Genomic DNA, 22,819 nt, shown 5'->3' on the forward strand with positions numbered 1-22,819 from the left:
GGATGTTTTCAAGTAAAGCATTTTAAAATGTAGATTGTTTTAACATTGTCTCACACTTATTAGATAGCCCCTTGTCAAATTTGGTCACATGTCCATTTCATTCCTGTTATTAGGTATAGGTATGTTAAAAAAAGGTTGTTTTGATTCCTCCCCCCTACTCTAAGCCTCTCCTCACCCTGTGCTTTAGTGCTGATTCACCCCAAGTCTTCCTATTTGTGAGTCATGAATAGTATCTGGACTGGAAAAGAATGAAGAAAAATGATGAAAATGAAAGTGATTCTGTATAATTTTATTCAATGGACAGACTTATATAATACAGGTTCTATCCCAAACTTCAAAATCTAATTCATTTACTTCTTATGCAAGCTTTAAAGGCTAGTTTTAAAAATGGGATTTCAAAAAAAAAAAAAAAGGAGCAATTCCTGACTGCAGAATGTTCAAGATTTTATCTTATTTTTATTTTGTACTTATTATTTTCAGGGTTGGCAAGTTTCTGCCGAGGCGGTTATAACCACTGGTAGAAACCGGTTAAAACCATCATGGCAAAAACCACTTTCTACCACTTTGAGGCAGAAACTGGCAAAAACTCACAAAATGAAAAATTAATTCTTGATATACAACAGAAAATGCATGGAAAAAGTAATTAATTGTTAACCAAAATACTGTAATTTTATTACAAAATTATCACAAAATCAAATGTTACATTGCTTGCAATTGCCTCTTAGAAAAGGTGGTTTCAAATATCTAAACAGGTTCTCAATTTACCACGAGCAAATGAGAGATTTTAGTATATTCTTAAACCAGAAGTGCTAGCAGACAATGCATCAAGGAGCAAGCAATGTTCGTGAAACGTTCATCTATTGTATAACTGGTTCACCATGTAATAACTGAGGTTGTGGTAAAAATTTGACTGGAAAAATAAGTTTTGAGAAATGGGACCAATTTGTTTTGCAAAGCTGTGACATTAGGTACAAAATTTAGGCAAGTAAAATTCTTGCACTTTCTTCTTGAAGCACATGACATGATAATTTCAATTACAAACAATTTAGAGGAAGCATATAAGTGAGCAAATTACAATCACTAATGTCTGTTTTAATTCTGTATGTCACTCCTCTTTCTTAAGCACCCCCGTATGATTTTTTATCCTTTGTTAAATTAATCCAAATACTACGAGCCTCTGCAATTGGAATGTTCCCTTTCTGAACTAAATCAAGGACACTAGCATGGGATTTTATTTTTTTAAATGATGAAATGATGTTTAATTTTTTAGTTTACTTAAACAAATATCATTTACTAATTACTTGAGTTATTAAAGACATTTTTAAGTTTTTGCCAGTTTCTGCCGGTTTTTACCAGTTATAACCAGTTTCTGCCACTGGCACGGCAAAAACTAGTTTCTGCCGGCAGAAAGCCAACCCTGATTATTTTTGAAACTGCATAGAAACTGTCAACAATCAACACGGAAACACAATTCTAAATGTCAAGATAGTACGATTATTTTTCTCATGCATAGAAATGTTTTAAAATACTAACTTTAAAGAAAAATTCCACACAATAACTGAGGTCTTTTTTCTTGAAAACATGGAAAGCGAATCAAGATACTACATAGCTATTCTTATGCATTGAAAATTTAAGACTGAATTGAGCTTAATCATATTGAATCAGTTTTTTTTTTAAATCTGCAATTGTTGAGCTTTTTTTCTGTATCAGTGTTTTTCTTTTTCTTTTTTCTTTTTTTAAATAAAATGATGATTGTTTTTATGATAAATTTAATACATGGTGAAAGAAAACATTTAAATATCTTCTGTCCAGAATTTACTTTAAACCACTACTGGAAGCTCCCAATGTATTGGAGTTTTCAACAATTTAGTTCAATGAGAAATAATTGTTTTAAAAAGTTTGGTTAAGACATAAAGACATGTTTATATATATATATATATATATATATATATATATATATATATATATATATATATATATATATATATATATATATATATATGTATATAAATGTTTATAGTTGCTGTTTAACTGTTATTTCTGGGAACTGGTTTTATTTTTAACTATTTAGTTTATTTTTTCAATAGCTGAAACTTTTACCAAGGAAATTGTTTCAGTTGTTATTTACTTCTTTTTGTAATTGTAATTCAAACCAAATATTTTTACCTAAATATTATATGTAACAATGTATGATATTACATAATCAGTAAAGCACACATAATTATCAAGTTCACACATTTGGTATTCCAGACTTAAGTAATTTTGATTATTAATAATAATAAATTGATTTTCCATCAGCACGTGTACTTTTTAGTAAAGCTTCATTTTCTGGTTTAGGTTCTTGAACGCTCCTGTGAAGTTGTTGATGGTGTCAATGTATCTCTAAGGCTATGGGATACATTTGGAGATCATGACAAGGATAGGAGGTTTGCATATGGAAGGTATAATTAATGATATTTTATTTCTACTTTTGGCATTCAAAAAATTTGTTAATTCTGCAGTAAAAAACTCATGTCATTTTTAAGAAACAGATAATAATTATAGCTAATTTATATTTCTATATTATATATGAACAGGCCCAGATTTGATGATGAACTGGCCAGAATTTTCCTGGGGAGGGCAAAGGGTATAATATACTCAATATAAATTATATAATAAAAAGGCAAAAACAGCGCTCGTTTGCATGTATATAATTAATTTTTCCAAAGCGGGGGGGGGGGGGGGGTAATTGACTCACATGAATGACGGGCCTGTTTATGAATATGTATATCATGTTGGTAGTAGAAAAGGGAAGTATTGTGAATATTATGTGTGTTTTTTCAAAAATTCAATAGTTTCCTTTATATTCATAAATATGTTTCAGCACTTGTTTGTTTGGTTACAAAGGCAATGATCATCATAATTCCTAAATTATTTCAATTGGAAAGTACATATTGCATGAATAGGCAAGAGTCAAACTTTTGCAAATTTTGAAGTCATGCTTTGTGACAAAAATATCTTGACGGGATTTTGTTGCTGTTACATAAATAGTTGAAAATAAATTTAGATCAGCTATATTACTGTTACCTTTTTAGGGTTAAAAATGTGCAGTTTTTTTCTTTTTTTTTCGTTTTTATTTTTCACCTATTGAAATTAAAAATCGTATGTTCAGAGTAACTTTTTTTTTTCAATTTAGTTCTTCAATTTTCTGCTTGTGAAATTGTGTGCTCAATCATTGGACAAAATAGCTAAATTTTTAGTCGACCTAATAGAAAAGTCATTAATGGTTGAAATTTATCTTGAAAAAGTAAAACTTTCGGAATTTCATCTGTATCATTAAATATTTTTTTTCACATAAGAGAGCCATATTTTGTTTTTAGAAATCAGTTTTAACTGTTAAAAGGTGTTTGACATAATCTGAAACCTTAGATAATTGAGAAAATATTTATCTGATTCTAAAAAAATTAACACTTAGAAAATAGGCTCGTTTAGTTCTAGTCGGAACTTCTTGTTTGTAATATTAGCACATTAAAAACAATTTTCTTGCTTTGAAAGGAAAATGTTTTCATTTTTATTCATTGAATTAGTATTGAATTTTAAAACAGCATTTAAGTGAAAAAAAATCTTGTCTTTTCTACAGGTAAAAACTAAAAAAACATGTTTTTGTTTTGAACAATTTCAGTTTTAAAATTAAAAGTATTGATGTAAGAATTTTATAAGAAAATAAGCATATATTCAATATGTTAAGTTTAAGAATAATGAATCTAACGTGCCTGTGCTTACATTCAGGTCAGATGTGGTGCTTCTTTGTTTCTCCATCGCTAATCCTATGTCTTTGAGAAATTGCAAAGTTATATGGTATCCTGAAATTCGCCGATTTTGCCCAAGCACTCCCATCGTTTTGGTTGGCTGCAAAAATGACTTGCGATACATGTACAGAGATGAACAGTTTCTTAGTCTCTGCAGAGATCGGAGTCCATTTTTCAGGTAAGCTTTGGAAAACAATGAGCAGAAATTTTCGTAGTGCTTGTGAGAATTTCTTTAGTTAAAATAAAATACTTTCTAAGGTATTTATGCACTTTTTATGCATGGTACTCTATCAATCTGACTTGAAGTGGTTAGAGAAGAAATGGAGATATGAGACAGGGTTCAAAAAGATTCCTTTGAGTCAAACTTTTAAACAAACTAAATTTGTCTGAACTACTGTCTGTAAAATATAGACATTATTGTTCATTATACCTCTCTGAACTTAGCATCTTGTGTTTAATACAAAAATTTGTTTTTATAAATCTAGTGATACATTAGAGTGTTTGTTCTACTTTTAAAAGCCCAATACAGGGTGACAAGAAATAACTTGGACATACTTAATGCATTATAATTTTAATTCTAATGAAAATATTAAGATCAAACGTAAAAATTAATATGAATACGTTATTTCGTCTAATGTTTGCAAGCTTTTAAAGTGACTACCTTCAGTCTTAATACTGAGCTTTAAATGTATCACAAAATTTTCGGCTATGGACCGCAATATACTTGTCTTCGAGACCTTCTTGCATTGTTAAACGATGTTAACGACTCCAGTCTAATGGTTTGGGGTGGGATATGTGCTAGTGGGAAAATATCACATGTTTTTGATGTTCAAGGGCTAACTATTAATTAAGAAACATACTTTGAACGCATTTTGTAAGATGTTGTCTTATCTTGGTCGCAAAAGTTCTTTGGAAACTAAAGATGGACCTGCCAACAGGATTCCGCATTTGCACACAGAGCTAAAGGCACTCAAGACTGGTGCAAGACACATTTTCCGGACTTCATTGGAGCTCAAGAATGACCACCGTATTCCCCAGATTTGAACCCAATGGATTATTCTGCTTGATCTATTGTGAAGACAAGGGTATTTGCTAAACCTTATAAAATTTTAGCATCCCTAAAGGAATCCTTATGCAAGGAATGGGATAAAGTATCAATAAGTGAGCTGCGGCCCATAACCAAAAATTTTGTGACAGGTTTAAAGCTCTGCATTAATACGAAAGGTAGCCACTTTCAAAATTTGTAAATATATTATACAAAATAGTGTATACATATTTGTTTTGAAGTTTGATCGTAATATTATCATTAGCATTAAAGTTATAATGTATTATATGTGTCCAAGTTATTTCTTGTCACCCTGTAATGTATTAATGGACTTAACTCAACCCGTATCTGCCTACCCGTAGATCTGGGTTACACCTGTCACATTGCGACAGGGGACGAGACGTGGCTTTATCACCATACACCTGAATCCAAGCAACAATCAATCAGGGTTCGTACGGGTCATGGAAATCCTGGAAAGTCATGGGAAAAAAATTAACAGATTTCAGACCTGGAAAAGTCATGGAAAATTAAGGTTTTCATTGAAAGTCGTGGAAAAATGTCTTGGGCAGTAAGAAAGTAACAGAAGCTAAAAGAACATTAGAAATCTACAGTAATCTAACCAGTGGCGTAGCGGGGGGAGGGGGAGGCAACGGGGGCACTTGCCCCAGATCAAAAAACTGGATACTAACATGTATGCGGATTATTTATCACTGTAATTGAAATAGTAAGAGGAGAAGGTAGAGTTCAACCTCGTTGAGGAGTATTATAAATATCACAAACATCGACAAGCAGTCTGGAGCAGACTGGGACCCCCAAAAGGGCGCCAACCTTGACTACTAAAAGGGGCAAAAAAAAAAAAAACCCAAAGGCACACAGATTGTTCGAGGGCGTAAAAAAAGAAAAAAACTGAAGGCACACAGGTTCAAAGATGCAAATTAATCTAAAAAATTTTAAAAGTTTGAACTTTTTACATCTTAAATTCAAATTATGTTTTTCACGATCAAGATTCATGGGTGTGTGTTTAGGCATGTGTGTCTTGTTGTGTCCGTGTGTAGGGCATAGACACCACTACCCAGGTTTGGTCTCGCTTGCGGAGGCCGGTGGAAGGTGGAGTTCGCAGAAAGTTTTACGCTTAAGTTAAGCCTTGAATGAACGCAAATGATTTCTAACCATGGCTACAAAAGTTTGTCCTCTTAATAAGGCGCAAAATAAAATCAACAATGAAACTCACGCCACAGCATGATAATTTGATGATAATTTTGCATGATATGTTTTGATAATGTTTACCATGCAGAGAAAGGCTTTATTGTGACACGGCTTAACTGGATCCGGTAACTTCACTGTTTTACTGATAAGACTCATTTCAGGGGAATGAAGAAACGAAAAAGGTGTTGACAATGAATTCTATCCACTGGAGTTTAGGGTTAATCTACTGGAATTAGGGTTGAAATTTCAATCATCAAAATATCACCGAACAGGCAATTGCTTCATTCAAATTTAGAAACAATTTTCACCTGTCATACCATGACGGGCAATTTTCTAGTAGTCATAATAAGAATGTAAACTACATAATCACCATGCACCACTTATGTGATTGTATCTGCTGATTCAACTGTAAAGTGACATATTAAAAAAAAAAAAAAAGTAGGAAGAAAATGATTGTTCAAAGAGGAAGTGTATCTGAAATAATCGCTTGATAAAGGGAAAGTTGGCATTAAATTAATGTGAAAAAATTCTGATTTTAGTAAAAGTTTTTAGGTTTTAAAAGGTGGTCGTTTAATAAAATAAAAATGGTAGGTTGGAGACGGCTCACTATATTTTTTTTATTAAACCAGTTTGCCCCATGTTACATCGGGTTCTATCATTTTTAAATTTAACTTTAATCTTCTCAATGGTAAATTCAGTTATTGCTTAATTTTGCTTTTCAAATAGCAAAAATTTTAATTAGATTTTGTGTATTTGCAATTCTCGAGATACTGTGCATGAAATTTTTTTTACAAATTAGAATAAAGCGTATTAAAACATGTACAAATGGTATGCAAAATCTTATTCATTCGTCTAGCATATTTTAGCATTTTGCTAAGGTTTTTCTTTCATGAGTTTCGCTTTCTTGCTAAATTTTTTTTAACTCGTATCAAACCCTTCCTTAAATGTATATTTATTAATAAGCTAAGATTGGGAATGCAGCTTTAAAATTATGGGTTCATTGCTCACCAGACTATAAAGAAGTGGAATTTCATAGAAAAGTCACGCATATAATGCAGAAAATTGCTGGAAATTAAAGACATTAATAAACTTAGTTCTAAAGTATGAAACATTTCAATATATAATGGATTTTAGTAATGATTTGATCAAACCTTTATTTTAGTTTAAAATATGACTAGTGACAATCAATGTTTTAATATGTGTTACTAGATTTAGGGGCAAGCCTAATAGAAATACTCAAAGAGAAAAAGAAAAAGTTCATTAAAGCCTATTTTAGCTTCAGTTAATTTTTTGAAATCTTAAAAAATGTTTTGCAAATGATTTGTTTTTCTGATTTGAATTTTATTTTTTAGTTATTTTTCTTTCTGATTTATTATTGTAAAGTATTGACCATTTACAAAATATTATAATCGATTTAAATGATATGAAAGCAAAAGAAAGAAATAAAACTCAAAGAACAATTTCTCCAAAATAGAAGTTGGCTTAAGTATTTCATATTTACTGTACACTAGTTAACAGGGGCGCCAACTTGCAAAAATTATTGAGGGAGCTACACATCACCGGAGGTTTAGAGGGTTATGTAATCCCACAGAGGTCCCCCCCCCAAATAAAGGTCAGATTTTCGTACCTTGAAAATGCTAACTTACATATTTTCTGGTGTGTATAATTAAAACAAACAAATGTGACATGGCGTTTTCAAAGTAAACAATCAAAAAATTAGTATACAAATTTTTTGGCTAAACTAGATCATGTCACTTGTCTTGGTAAGAGACTTTTTTTTTTTTGTTCTTTTTTACGGGGAGACGTACAGTGCCATAGCTAGACATTGAAAAAGGTAGGGCACTTGGATTAAAGGTTTTTTAAACATTTTAAAGTCATATAATCAACATTAGAACCACAAAAACTCGACAAGCCTGACACTTTTTTTTAACTTTGAATAAAGGAAAAAATAAATACAAACACACACAGTATTTTTTTTTTTTTTTTTGTAAAAAGGTAATTTTATTTATGCATGTTGTTTAAGACCAGTTGTTATTTTATTAATTATATCGGCTAACATATTTCAAGTGTAAACGCAGTCTCTCAATGTCTCGGTTATTTTTGTAAAACTCAGTGGATTTTTCAAAATTTGTTTCACCTCTGTTTAATAAAAGCAAACACTCTTGTTCAACTGCAATGACCTGCGTGAGTCCAGTTGATGTAACCCGCCCAATAATGCAAGATTGCACCATTTTACAAACCTCAACGTATTTATTGCCTTGTAGTACTTTGGGATTTTGAAAGTGTGCAGTGAGCTGGATTCTTTGTTTTCATACTTTTTTGGTATATGTCGATTCCGAAAAAACGAAGGATCATCAATTTTGTGAAGGTTTTTCTTTTAAACAAAATCCCCAAAAGTATTCAAAACTATCACGCCTTCCGTTTAATATACAAATCAAACTCTCATATATTTTTTCCAGATAAGCAACACTTAGATGAGCATGCCGCAGACTTGACCCGTAAATTTGCACACTGGGACAAATTCTAAGTGTGCTTGCAGCACCGTAACACTATCATTATTCACACCACTCATTTTCATGTAACCTGCTTACTACTGCAATAATTATTTGTTTTAACTCATTACTGAAGGTATTTTACAAGGTAAACTGTCTTCAAACAAGGAAAGTAAAAGATAAATGTATGAGTTTAGAAAGCATAATATAACAAATAATTTTCTTGATTTATTGGGAGGGCTCTGCCCCCTCAGGCCCCATGGAGTCGGCGCCACTGCTAGTTAAGTATTATTATGATTTAATGATGAAATTCACATTTTACCTCTATTACATCAAGATTTTAAATTCCGGTTTAGTATATATTGTTTTGTCAATGTAAAGAATAGCAATGTTTATGTGCTTTTACTCCAACTAAAACAATCTTCAAAAAATTTACTTTTCAAATTTGTACACAAGACCAAATGATGGTAATCTTCTGAACAATGAAGCTGAAACCGAACAAGTTTAAGAAGTTCTGGCTGGTAGAATTTTCAGATTAGTGATCTAAATGCTTTATATTTTACAGGGGAAACCATCCTTGTGTCTCGAGCAGGTTTCCAGAATTTGGAAGGTATTAGCTTCTTATAAGTGGATTGTACGTGGTTTAGAAAGAGCTTTTTTTTTTTTAACTCTTAGACCTACCTTCTCAGCTTTTCTTCTTTTTATGTAGTTCAGTAGTTTAGGAATTCACTTTGCAGTATATGGCTGGAACTATATTATTATGATTTACAATACATCTATGTTTCTCTTATTTGGGAAAACTTTTTTATTATAAGTATAATTTTTCGCTGTTTTCTTCTTATTTTATCCTTAGTAGTCATAATTTTAATTCAGATCATCAAGAAGGAAGAAGTAACTAGATTTTTTTTTCTGCCGTATAGAGTAGTTTAACTTTATGCAAACAATCTAAGCTTGACAAATTTTAATTCACTTAAATTGATATATCACATGGTAACTTTTGCAAAATGTTGATTTTATGTAACATTTAGCCGACATCATTAGTGATATCGTTTCCTGTTGAAGAAAAAAAAAAAATTTTTATCGTGTCACTTAGCATAACAATAATTGTTAGTAGTGGATAAAGAACATTTATAAAATTAACTAAATAAGTTTCAGTTTAAAATCTTATAACTTCTTGCTCATTTTGGTGCATATGTATCTTTTAAGAGTCCAGAAAACTTTCCTTGGTATATGATTATTGAGCTTGTAAAATGAAAAGATGAGATTCAAGTAGCAACTATGGGACAAAAAAAAAAAAAAATAAGTAAATACAAATACAAAAGTGACGACCAGCAACAGGCTCTGGGCCTAGCTAGACTGGTCCTAGTCAATTTACAATCCCCAGTGAAGATCAATGGCCCTCTTAAAACTGTCTAATCCCTTGCTCATTACCACCTCTTCCGGTAAACTGTTCCAAGGTACCTCTACCCCGCTAAAATAATATTTTTTCCTAACATCCATGTTAGCCTGAGATTTAAATAGCTTAAAACAATGTCCTCTTGTCCTGTTTTCAGTGCTAAACTTCAGCCCCGTAACATCTCTCATTTTAATAAATTTAAACAACTGAATCATGTCCCCTTAGTCTCTTCTTTGCTCAAGACTGTACATTTTTAGCCTTCTAAGCCTGGAATCATAGTCTAAGTGAGAAAGTCCATTTATTAGTCTTGTAGCCCGCTTTTGAACCCTTTCCAATACATTAATGTCTTTCTTAAGATAAGGAGACCAAAACTGAACAGCATACTCCAAATCAGGTCTTACCAAACTTCTATATAAGGACAGAAGAACTTCTTTAGATTTGTTTGAAATAGATCTATTAATAAACCCAAGCATCTTATTGGCCTTGTTACTAGCAATGCAGCACTGTTGGCTTAACTTTAAATCCTGACTTATTAAGACCCCCATATCAGTAACTTTGTCTGCCTGACTAATGACTGAACCTTGCAAATAATAACTTGTACACTTATTTCCATGCCCTAAATGTAGCACTTGACATTTCCCAACATTAACAGCAATACCCCATTTATCAGCCCACTCCGTAATATGATCCAGATCCTCTTGCAGCTGTTTTGCTTGTTTTTCATTTTCTACAGCCCCCATAACTTTGACATCATCAGCAAAACAATTCATGTTCTCAGAAATATTTTTGTGAATATCGTTCATAAAGACAATGAACAAAACAGGCCCTAACACTGAGCCTTGAGGAACCCCGCTTAAAACCTCACTCCTATTAGAATAATTTCCCCTTACAACTACCCTTTGTTTCCTTCCGGTCAGCCAGTTTTTTACCCAAATGAAAGTTTTCCCTCCTATTCCTATATCAGCTAATTTGCTAAGTAGAGCAACATGCGGTACCTTATCGAAAGCTTTTTGAAAATTAATGTAAACAACATCTACAGGCTTCTTATTGTCCAAAGCCATGGTAACTTTGTCATAGAAATGTAATAAATTAGTTGCACAAGATTTACCTTTCCTGAAACCGTACTGAAAACTAGTCAATAGATTATTAGTCTCTAGAAAATTTACTATCTTAATTTTCATCAATGTTTCAAAAATTTTGCAAACCACCGAAGTTAGACTCACAGGTCTATAATTTCCCGCACTCCCTTTAAACCCTTTCTTGAAGAGCGGTGTAATGTTAGCCAGCTTCCAGTCCTCTGGCACTGTCCCCGAGTTATAAGAAGCATTGAAAATATTTACGATTACATCTGCTAATTCCTCCGCACATTCAACTAAAATTTTTGGATAAATATTATCAGGTCCTGGAGCCTTAGTCTCTTTAATTTTTTTCAAATGAAGTAAAACGTCATCCCAGGAAAATACAAAGTCCTCAAGCTGTACTATAGCTTGTGTCTTGTTGGTGTCAACTGTTGAGATACAGTTATCGTTAAAAACACTCGAAAAAAAGTTATTAAGAACATTAGCAATAAATAAATGAATAAATAAATAAAAAATAAAGATTAAAAAATTCTTTAAAATCAGCAGTATATTACAAAATGAGATTTGTATAATTTTTTTGTTCCTCTGAAGATTGTTATGTGGATCAACTTATGTGTCCATAATTCAGTAGTTTTTACTCATCTACCATGTAGTTTCATCTCAGTTTTTATGTGTCCTCATAAAACCATAACAAAGTGCATTTAAAAAGCTACTAATAATTCCTTGTAATCTAATCACCTTGACTTATAATAATTTTCCAGAGTGCAAATAAAATTGTATGGAACACATTTACTCTCATGTCTTTAACTTAGTTTTCTGCAAAATGTACTTTCACATACAGTGGTGGACAAAATTATAGACTCAATTTTTTTTTCTTTTGTTTCAATTACAACATGACTCAGTTTAAATTATTTTCATTGAAGTAAAGATGAATAGTTGAAGAAATAGTTCTAAAATTAGTGCATCTTATCAATTAAATTGAAAAATTCATAAAGTTAGAAAATTTGTAAATTTAATATTTTATCATTATGTAAAACCTAGACAAAAGTATAAACTCAGAGGTAAAAAATCCAGGATTACGAGAAAGTTTCGTTCAAAAATGTTAATTTAACGCCATAGAATGAATAAATGTTGCCACCACTGATTGCTAAAAGTTTTGTTTTTGGAAATTAATGAGAAACATATAAATGCAGCGCTGGACAAAATTATAAACTCATTTTTTTTTTTCATTTTTTCAATCATAATTTAACTCAGTTAAAAAGCTTTTTGTTCCAGTAAATATAAATAACTGACTATATAGTCCTAAATTCAGTATAACTCATAAACTTTATAAAATAAATAATTTAATCAAAAAAATCTCAACTTTAATATCTTTATAATACATGAAACCTGGACCAATGTATCAACTGAAAAGTAAGAAACTCTGAAGTTTGGTAGAATTTTATTCAAATACTTAAGCATTTAATATCCAAAAATGAACCAATGCTGAATTACAAACTTACAATACTGCATAAACACAATTATAAGCTGACATTTTTTTTTTTTTTTTTTTTTTTTGAGTTTAATTAAGTTACATTTGCAATTACTTCAGTAAAACAAAAGCATAGATTTAGGAGAATGTAATTTTGCTATTAACATGGATAAATTGAAAAAAAAAATCAATATTTGAAATGTTTTAAAAATTAACACTGCATTAAATCTAGCCATTATTGTAAACTACAAACTTTTAAAAACGAGTTGGACCCCCAGTTTTCTGAATTACCTCGAATATGCGGCTGGGCATGTAGATTTCACAAGAGTTTCTAACAGCTGCAGTGGCATATGATTCCATGCTGAAAGTACTGCCCTTTTTAATTCCTCTGTGGTTTGGTACTGGTGCCGATCATGATAAACTTTGCGAACCGTGGTCCCCCAAAGATTTTCAATCGGATTAAGATCCGAACTACAAGCTGGCCATTTGATAACTTTGATACCCCAGCGCTTGAACCATTCTTTTGTACTTTTCGCTGTGTGTACACTCGCGTTATCTTGCTGAAATAACCAGTTACCTCCAGGAATTAGATGAGCAAAAGGTAAGAGATGATCTTCCAGTATTAATTGGTAATCTTCAGCGTTCTATCTTCCATTAAGAAATGCCAATCCTGCTTTACCATGCTGAGAGAGTTATTTATCTTTACTGGAACAAAAAGTTTTTTAACTGAATTAAATTATGATTGGAAAAATGAAAAAAAAATGAGTTTATAATTTTGTCCAGCGATGCATTTATATGTTTCTCATAAATTTCCAAAAACAAAATTTTTAGCAATCACTGATGGCAACATTTATTCATTCTATGGCGTTAAATTAACATTTTCGAACGAAACTTTCTCGTAATCCTGGATTTTTTACCTTTGAGTTTATACTTTTGTCCAGGTTTCACGTAATGATAAAATATTAAATTTGCAAATTTTCTAATTTTATGAATTTTTTAATTTAATTGATAAGATGTACTAATTTTAGAGCTATTTCTTCAACTATTCATCTTTACTTCAATGAAAATAATTTAAACTGAGTCATGTTGTAATTGAAACAAAATAAAAAAAATTTAAGTCTATAATTTTGTCCACCACTGTAGTACAATATGCAGAAGAGATTTAAAAACAGCTTAATATTGAGGTTTTCCTTTAAAAAAATAACAATGCTTCAATATTTTTTTCTGGTTCTCCAGTAGGGGCTTATTCAGATTTAATCTTAAGAATTCTTTATCCAGCCTTATACTGCTCATGGTAGATTGCTGTATCCCAGTGCTTTTCCTGCATGGTTTTGCACATGGTTGTGTAGTTTGTGATTTATGTTTTATTGTGAAGCTGTTTTAGATGTTCTGTCACATAGCAATTAATTTGTTGTATGTATATCTCTAGCAGTTTGTGACTAGAATGTATTTGCTGAAATGTTAAGTGTCATTGAATAAAAACATATTAACAAAACAGAAAATATAAAAGCAAAAGTATGAACACAAAAACTTTTCGTCTTTTCATCCATGTACTCTTTTTTTTTGAAATTAAAAAGAAATCCCTTATAACTTCAAAATATATGACTTCAAATTTTCTTTTTTAATATTGTTCAGATTTTTGATTTCTAAAACTGAATTATTTATTTAGTTCAAGCAAAGAATGCACTGGAAACTTAAATCAGTTCAAATGAAATGACTGTACAAATAATTTGAATATTTGTTTTATTCTCTTGCACATAACTCTTCTGGTTTTCTTTTTTTGTGCAATAATTTTTTTAGTCACATTCATTTTCTTTGTGTGTTATAATTCAACATTTATTTAAAATACTTTCATTATTTTAAGACTTGTTTTGCAATAATGAAATGACATAGCCTTTGTTACTGCCTTTGTTTGTTGTTGTTATGCTTGAAACTAAAAGGTGTTTAGCTACAAACATGACAACAAGTAGTTTTATTACACACACACAAATATTTTTTATGTATAAAGGCCACTTAATTAGAATATCGGTTGAAAGAATATACCGCTTAAGGTTAAAAAAAAAATTTCCATTGTACCACAAACCATTGATTCTATTATGTTATTTCAGTTTAATTGAATATCCCGCTTATTAAAATAATTTTTCGTTTAAAATTTGCTATTCCATTAAGGGGACTCGACTGTATTTATGACATTATCATATTTCTGCATTATTAAATGTGTAATTATTTGAAGTAAAAACACGATGACAGCAACTGTTAGTGTTTTTTTTTTTCATGTGTGCTCATCTTTCATTTTTAAGTCTTCAATTCCCTAATTAATGACTTAATTGTAATTATAAATACCATTCTTTCTGTTGGTATATTATTTTAGCATAACTTTCTAGACTGGGTGCAGCTTTGGTAGAACTATTTATATCACTGCCATTACTATGAAAGCTGTAATGTGAAGTTTTCACATTATAGTTTTCATATAAATCTGATAATCTTTGACTGTAATGTGAAGTTTTCATATCATCAGTTTTCAATCATCACAATACTTTACCTTTAAATAAATGGTTCCATGCAAATGCTACAATAGACAGAAAAATTAAGATTTGGAATTTGCAATAGTTTTTCCTTCGACACACAAGCAGAAGGTATATATAAATTAAGTTCCACTTTGAAATGGTCATTTAAAAAGTAAAATTACTCGATCAAATGCTGTGAAACTTAATAATAGTTAACAGGGAACATGAAATTTTATTTTAAATAAAGAGGAGGGGGGGGGGAGGGAGCTCACAGTTGCCACCATAGGGATTTGCTCTGTAATATTAATTTAAACAAGAAATATATAGATTCACAAAGCTTAAAATTACTGGTATAAAGTGCAAATGTAGCCATAAAAACGTCACACTGTCAGCAGATTCGCACTTGCATAAAGAAAAGGTTGAGTATTGCTACTTTCAAGTGTTTAAAGAGATATTTCTCAGAAAATTTAAAGGTGCTAAGATAGTGTTTGATTTTACTGTTAAAACAAAAAAAAAAGGGGGGAATATTATTTTGGTCAGTTATTCAGATAACAAATGTTCACTTTACCAAAATTTTATTCAGATTGAAGCGCTGCCTCTTATAAATTAAATTTTATTTTTGCTTTCTAATTTTTCATCAAAGAAATTCAGAATGGCTGTTCGTATACAAACAAGCAAAAATGTTGTGAACTTTTTGCATTGAACATTTATTGATTAATGCTTCCGTTTCCAGTACATAATGTTTTAAGGATATTATAAATAAAATAAAAAATATGTATTTGAAAAAAAAAGTTTGTTTTCATATTTAGAATACTAGTGTGTTTCACCATGTATTTTTCTTTTTTACATTGAAAATAAGAAGTATCTGTTTTTAGGCCTCTTAGAGAAAGTGATATACTAACACCAGAGCAAGGGAGATCTGTGGCAAAAGAAATTGGAGCTCCATATTATGAAACTAGTGTGCTAACTCACTTTGGTGTGAACGAAGTTTTTGAAAATGTCATTCGTGCGGCACTATTGGCCAGGAGGCAGCAAAGATTTTGGATGACTAATTTGAAGCATGTTCAACGTCCTTTATTACAGGTATCTAGCTTTATGCTAATTTTTAATCAGCAATTGAATTTTTCAATTGATGTTCAAGGCAGAATATTCTAACATTATGACTGCAACAGCCAATAACACTTAGAGTTCTAAGTGTTATTGATTATATTTTGTTTCAGGTGGAAAACATTTTTTTAGTAAAAATGTCAATGAGCGAAATATGAGGAAAATAATAAACGATGATGAGACATAAAATATAGTAATAAATGTATTAAACATGAACATTTAAAGACAACAATGAACAAAAGTTGACAGTTCTTCATGGTTTTTACATTAGAGTAAAGGAAAATAAATACAGTCAAAATTCTCAATAGCCCGAAGTCCCAAGGGACCCTAAAACGTTTGAGTTATGGGGAGTTTCTACAACAGTCTCAAGAGTTTGGGACCCAATGAAAACTTCGAGAGAAAGAAATATATGTTATTTAAGAAAAGCAAAACTGATTATTTAAAAAAGTATTCAAGTACTTAAGAAATTTCAGGACAAAATATGCTTTCTTTAAAAAAAATGCAGTTAGATCAAAGCATAAACTGACGGTTATTTGTTTTAGTGCATAATTATTATTTGTGCATTATCCACTTTTTTTTTTTTTTTTGTATTTAGAAACATTTTGTACTTTACTTTTTGTACTTGTTTTATGACGTCTTACAATTTAGCTCTTTCCACTACATTTATAATTTGCTTTACTTCTTTTAGGTTCCATTTTGTCCGCCTGAGCCCCGACCCCCAGAAGTGATTGTACCACCTCCTCAGTTTGAAGATGATATGCTGTCTTTACTCCATAGCCAGACTTATACAGATGTCATCTTCCTTACTGGAAAAGTGGGTTTTGCTGCCCATAAATCTGTTTTGTCTGCTGTATGCAACTCTCTTTACAAGTTGTTCACTATAGATTTATCGTCAGAGTCTACTCTTGGAGGTCGAAGTGCAAGTGATTCCAGTGTGGTATGTATTAAGTTTAACCTCCTATTTTAGTGTGGTATAGATTTATTTGCTTTTAAAAGTATCTAAAATTGAGTTATAACTTCTCCCTTTCAGTACAGGTTATTGCATTCTTGCAGGTTCACTGATATATACATATTCAGACAAATATAGTTCTAAAATGTTTGTGTGTGTTGTGAGAGAGGGGAAGGGAGAACTCTTACATTTTTGCAATCTAGTACTGTCGTAAAAATATCATGTTCCTATAATCTTTATGCTCAACATTCTGTTTTATTTAGTAAACTTCTCGTGAATAAAAATACTTTTCCATTAAAAAAAATACAGTTGAAACTCGATTACTCCATTATCCGAGCAAATTCGGACTGCAAGTGCCTTGGTTGTCCAAAATCTTGGTGAATGAAAACCTAAACTTGTCAGGGTCGCAAATTTTTTTAATGTATTAATGGAAAATACAACAGAATGTTTTTAAAAGATGAAAATGAATGTAAAAAAAGTTATGTTTTTAAGTTAAAAAAATAAAATAAGAAAACACCTTGTAGTAAGTTTTAAAGTGTTAATTGAGTTTTTTTAATGCCATGTTAAGTATTGAAAGATGCATTAAAAATACAAATTTCCAGAAATTATTTTTGTTTTCATATTGAAAATTCATCATTTTATTAAATTTGCATTTTTAAAAAAAAAATTGGTTAATCAAGGTTCTACTATACCAATAACAGTAAAGAATCATGGCTTTTTACACTTGAGCAGTTTCTTTGACGAGCCAAAATAATATGATAATTAATGAAAATGATGCTTTTTCAATCTCCAGGTTAGCTCTTCAGATAGTTCTGTGGGGAATTTCAACATGGACACTGAGCAATTAATCACTGACAGCCCACATTCTGTCATCACCTGTGCCTCTTTCTGTTTATCTCGAAGCCATCACAATGCCAATCAAAATAATGCTGTTGAAACCCACCACCATGGTGCTGTTCGTAGGCGCTCAAGCTGTCAGATTCACCCTGAATCATCTCATGGATCAACTAACATCACGACGGGTATTCGGAGAATCCTGGATCATCGAGCATATCAGTGCATAAGCATCGAGCGTTGTGAGGGTCTTGACCACAGAGGAAGAGTGACTTCATCTATACAGACAATAGTCACTTTAACCAAAGTGATAACTCCAGGTGCCATGCAGAGTTGCCTCAGGTTTGTAAATTTCTAGGTTTCTCTAAGAATCACATGCAATGCAATCTCTGCAATACCTCATTTTTCCAAAATCATGAGTCCCTCTGAGTGCAATTTCTTAACTTCCGCAAAATATAATTTTTTCCATAGCCGATCACAATTAAAGGATATTGCACAATTTAAAATACTGTTTAATTGAATGCCTACCTATGGTTCCAACTTTTTATTTATTTTACTCAAAGCTTTCATTTTGTTTCTTACATTCCTTTGTTTCTTGCAACCTCAATAAGTGTCAAAAAATATACATTTGAGAAGTATTGCTTCTATTTCGTATATTGGTAAGGGCACCTATTTTTCTGAGTTATTTAATAGGCATACAAGTCAAATAATACACACATAGGAATTTTTTTTTTCTGTCTGTGGGTAGTTGAAAGCATACAGCATCTTTATTATTTGCTCATGTTACTGTCCTTAAAGCAACCCACTCATTCAAATAATCTATTGCAAGAAAAATCAATAGTATATATACAATTGGACCCCAATTTAACAAATTCATCGGTACCAAAACTTATACGTTAAATCGGGGTTACATGTAATATCGTGGTCTGAATTTTTTTTTTAATACACTTACCTTATCTAAAACCCCAAAAAGCAAGTGCAGAAAAATATCCAAAATGAGAAAGTTGACACTTTTTGTTTAGCATTCCATGACTTTTTACATGCTAGTTAATTTGAAATTTAAACTACTAAGTAATAGATGTTTGGGCAATTTCCTTGATACTTGACTCGAAAAAGTTCTCTTTCGGCTTTATGGAGAGAAAAATATACCGTGTCTTTTGAAGCCTGCTGCATGAGATATGTTTTTACAGTTTCCAGGCCATGTAAAGCATTTGAAAAAGTAAGTTTCCCTCGCCCATCAAAAATTGCCGATTCAAAAAAAAAAAGTGTTTTTCTGCTTTGAACAATATGGATGAAACATTTAGAAAACAATCCAATATTTCCTAACTGAAGTTAACAAAAAAAAAAAAAAAATCTTTTTTGGCTGTTAAAATGATTTGTTATTTCCAGGTTTATTATTGGGTAAATAGGGTTTTTTGCCTTCATTTTAGGCAGAGAAAAAGAAAAATTGCGAAATTTGTTAGAGGTTCCTTAAATCGAGGTCTGACTTTACAAATGAAATATCATAGTTTACTGATTATATAGGTTTCTCTCGAAATGTGTTTGGTACACCCACTCCAAACATAAGGCTGGTTACGGCTAGTATACAGGAAGTTTCTGAACTCTTTGGCAAGGCTTTAAGGGGTGATAGTACACATCAGGACAAACAATATAATGGCAAAAATAAGAGTCCAAAACGTCTTCTGAAGGAGATAGACGCCATTCAAGTTTAGGGTCTGGAATTTCAAATGATTATAAAAAAACAGAAAAATTGGTCGATTCGTTTGCGGTTTTTGCTAAAATTGTTCTTTTTATCGGTATTTTCTTGAAAATAAATTTTGAAGATGCAGTTTAAAAAATGCCATTAGAGGGCACTTTAGACTTTGGAGTAACAAACAACTATTTTTTATTGCAATTTTTCAATCTCATTGAACTTTTTCTAATGCTTGGACTTAAACTTAAATTTTCAGCTCAAAATCAGAATCATTGAGCGTGATTAAGTAGCAAAAACAGAACTGTCTTCAAAAGTTGAAATACACTTTGTCAGAAAAAAAATGTATGCATCAAGAATAATTTGAGCTGCAACCAACAAACTCAGCAAGAATGTAGTTTGGTAAGAGATGATTTTAATTTCGTTGCCAGTGACGAAAGGGTAAGCTCGCTATGCGCATACAAGATGCGCAGATATGTACGATTGAAAGTGTGAAAGCTTGTGTCAAAGGACACTTCAAACAAACTTTGTAGAGCTGTAAGGATGCTATTGTGACTAGGAGGACCTTTTAGAGGCATACGAACAATTGTTGGACTTTTTAAACAGACGTACAGTAGGTTTCAGAGAAGCAGGTAGGTTGTACGGGCGTATCTGCTGCCACCTCGGCCGGAGTGATATGGTAGTAGCTTAATGTGGGTAACAGTAAATGAATCACTCAATTGCGGTCAATTAAGGCATTCTAGAAGCAGAAATGAGCGGGAAGATCGCAAATCATAAGAGCGGCCACTACCGTATCAACAAGGTTGCTAACATTAGTTCCATGCCGTTAAACACCTTCCAAGAAACTGATGGTATCAAGAAAAACAATCCTGAGTTGACTGAAAGATGCTGGTATCTCAAACCAACGTCCATTGCGATGGATCGGATTTTCGCTGCACTTGAGTAGCTGGGTTGTAACAGACAGCAGGCATGTTATCTTCAACTATGAATCCAATTTAATATCAGTGGTCATTGGTAATCTATTTCACTCCATACCACGTCAGGTTTTGTCTTGTATAGTTGCGCAGAGGCAGTACAACTTATGGTTTCGTAACCTTTATTCTGTTTTAACTTTTTAATGAAACAATCTTTGGTGCTGAATTTGTAATCATTATCTTATCTCGTCATAGGCCACATCCATTTCAAGCCTCGTGAAGATCGCTCGTTTCCTTCTAGGTTGCTGTTTTTTTTTTCTTTTTTTTTTGTGATAGAGTTTATTTCAACTTCTGAACACAGGTCAGTTTCTGACACTTAAGCACGTCCAATTATTCTGATTTTGAGCTGGAAATGTAAGTTTTAGTACAAGCTTTAGACAACATTTAATGAGATTTCAAAATAGCGGTAAAAAATAGTTGCTCATTACTCCAAAGTCTAAAGCCTCCTCTATCAGCATTTTTTAAACTACATCTTCAAAATTTATTTTCAAGAAAATACTGATAAAAAGAATAATTTTAGCAAAAACCGCAAACGAATCAACCAATTTTTCTGTTTTTTATGATCATTTGAAATTTTGAACCCTAAACTTTAATGATGCCTATCCCCTTCAGAAGACATTAGGGACTCTCTTTTTTGCCATTATATTGTTTGTCTTGATTTGTACTATCACCCCTTAAAGTTTTGCCTAAGAGTTCAGAAACATCCTGTATAGGTATCTCTTAACTTTTAATACATATTTGCAATGTAACTATAAAGGATTGATTTATAATTTTATTTTTAGATTTCTTTACACTGGAGATGTGGACCAGAAGATGTGTATTAATATGACTGAGCTGTTAGAGGCAGCAGAACTTATGGACATACCAGAATTACAGGTGATTAGGAAAAGGATCATAGGGCTGAAGTGGTATAGCCAGGAGCTAGTTTTAATTACATAGATGGGTCTGCATGGGAGGACACATGAAAAACCCATAATTTAAGCAGTTCTCAGACGCCCGAATTTAAAAAATGGGTAGATTTACTTTGAAATGTCAAGCTTAGTTTTTTCTTAAAATGGATGATTTTAATGACTGTGATCAAAATGAAATACTAACTGCCTTTAAAATTTTATTAGTCTCTTAGAACACACAATTTTGGATCATTTTTCTGTGACATATACCTAAATTGAATAATATTGATGCTCAAATTACAGTCTGAATCTTGCTATGTTCAGCTTACTGAATTTGATTTTGCTTGGAAAAAATATAAGTAATCCTTACTAATATTATATTTGCCAAAGTGATTTTGTATATTTGTTAGTTATGGTTTCTTAATTTATAACTACTCAACTGATCATCTTAAAATTTTGAATACACATTGTGTAAGATTTAATATGATTTTCATAAGTGTTGTAGCTGTTTCAAAATTGCATGCAAATTTCATTCAGAATTCATTTGCTTACAAGGAGATGGCATAACCCTGAGGTCGGAGATTTGCTTCAATTTTTTTTTGTGGTAAAAGAGGACCTAGTATCTTACGTTGTTAAAGTAATGTAACGCAATACTCATAAAATTATGAGAAAAATTGATTTAAAGTCGCCATGGAATCTCCTAGGCGCCTTATGAGTTTCAAATGTCAGTCTCTTGACGAGCCACCGCTGGCCTAGTTGGTTAAGGCGGGATCTTGTGTTCCAGAGATTTCACGATCGAATCCCAGTCTGGACCTTTTTCTTTTCTTTCTTTTTTCTTTTTTTTTGCTTTCACAACAATTATTGGTAATGCTTTTCACCCCTATATTACTTTCTGAAATTTATTTTTGCCAAAGATCGCAAACTTTTAAATTCACTGAAAAACATTCTTGCTCGTTATTCTGTACGGTTTGTTTTGCCTAGTAAAGGGTTTTGACCTGTGGTTTCGTTATAGTTATAAGGGACATCTGCTCATTGGATATCCGGATCTTTTTTTTTTTTTTTTTATCACAGCAATTATTGAAATGGTTCCTCTTCCTACATAATTTTTAAGAATTTATTTACATCATTTTTTTAAAAATATTTTCTTTTTCTTCCAGAAAAACAATTTAAAGCAATTCATGTTTTTCATTCTAAAGTATGTGAGGAGGAACATTGAGTTTTTAATAAGAATAACCAAGTCTATAATTAAAAATTCATTTTTTTTAATTATATGTACAAAAACAGCAGTGGTACAACCATAGAAACAAAAAAAAGCAATTTTTGTGACATCTTGTGCAGCAAATGAAACCATATTTTTTACAATTGCATGGAATTTGCAATATATCAGTAGA

The 22,819-nt window shown here is 31.5% G+C and overlaps 1 protein-coding gene across 4 annotated transcripts in view; it reads left to right on the forward strand.

The window, feature by feature from the left end:
• The window catches only part of LOC129230298 (rho-related BTB domain-containing protein 1-like), a gene marked incomplete at its 3' end in the record, with an annotated part of 130,513 nt that overhangs the window by 90,124 nt on the left and 17,570 nt on the right, over positions 1 to 22,819 (forward strand). For all 4 annotated transcript variants that reach the window (XM_054864705.1, XM_054864715.1, XM_054864710.1 and 1 more), the window contains 6 exon segments: positions 2,338 to 2,441; positions 3,769 to 3,966; positions 15,860 to 16,067; positions 16,780 to 17,028; positions 17,834 to 18,216; positions 21,321 to 21,414. In XM_054864705.1, the coding sequence (XP_054720680.1) occupies positions 2,338 to 2,441; positions 3,769 to 3,966; positions 15,860 to 16,067; positions 16,780 to 17,028; positions 17,834 to 18,216; positions 21,321 to 21,414 (1,236 nt within the window).

The sequence above is a fragment of the Uloborus diversus genome, chromosome 1 (genome assembly GCF_026930045.1).
Source record: "Uloborus diversus isolate 005 chromosome 1, Udiv.v.3.1, whole genome shotgun sequence".
Taxonomy (NCBI): domain Eukaryota; kingdom Metazoa; phylum Arthropoda; class Arachnida; order Araneae; family Uloboridae; genus Uloborus; species Uloborus diversus.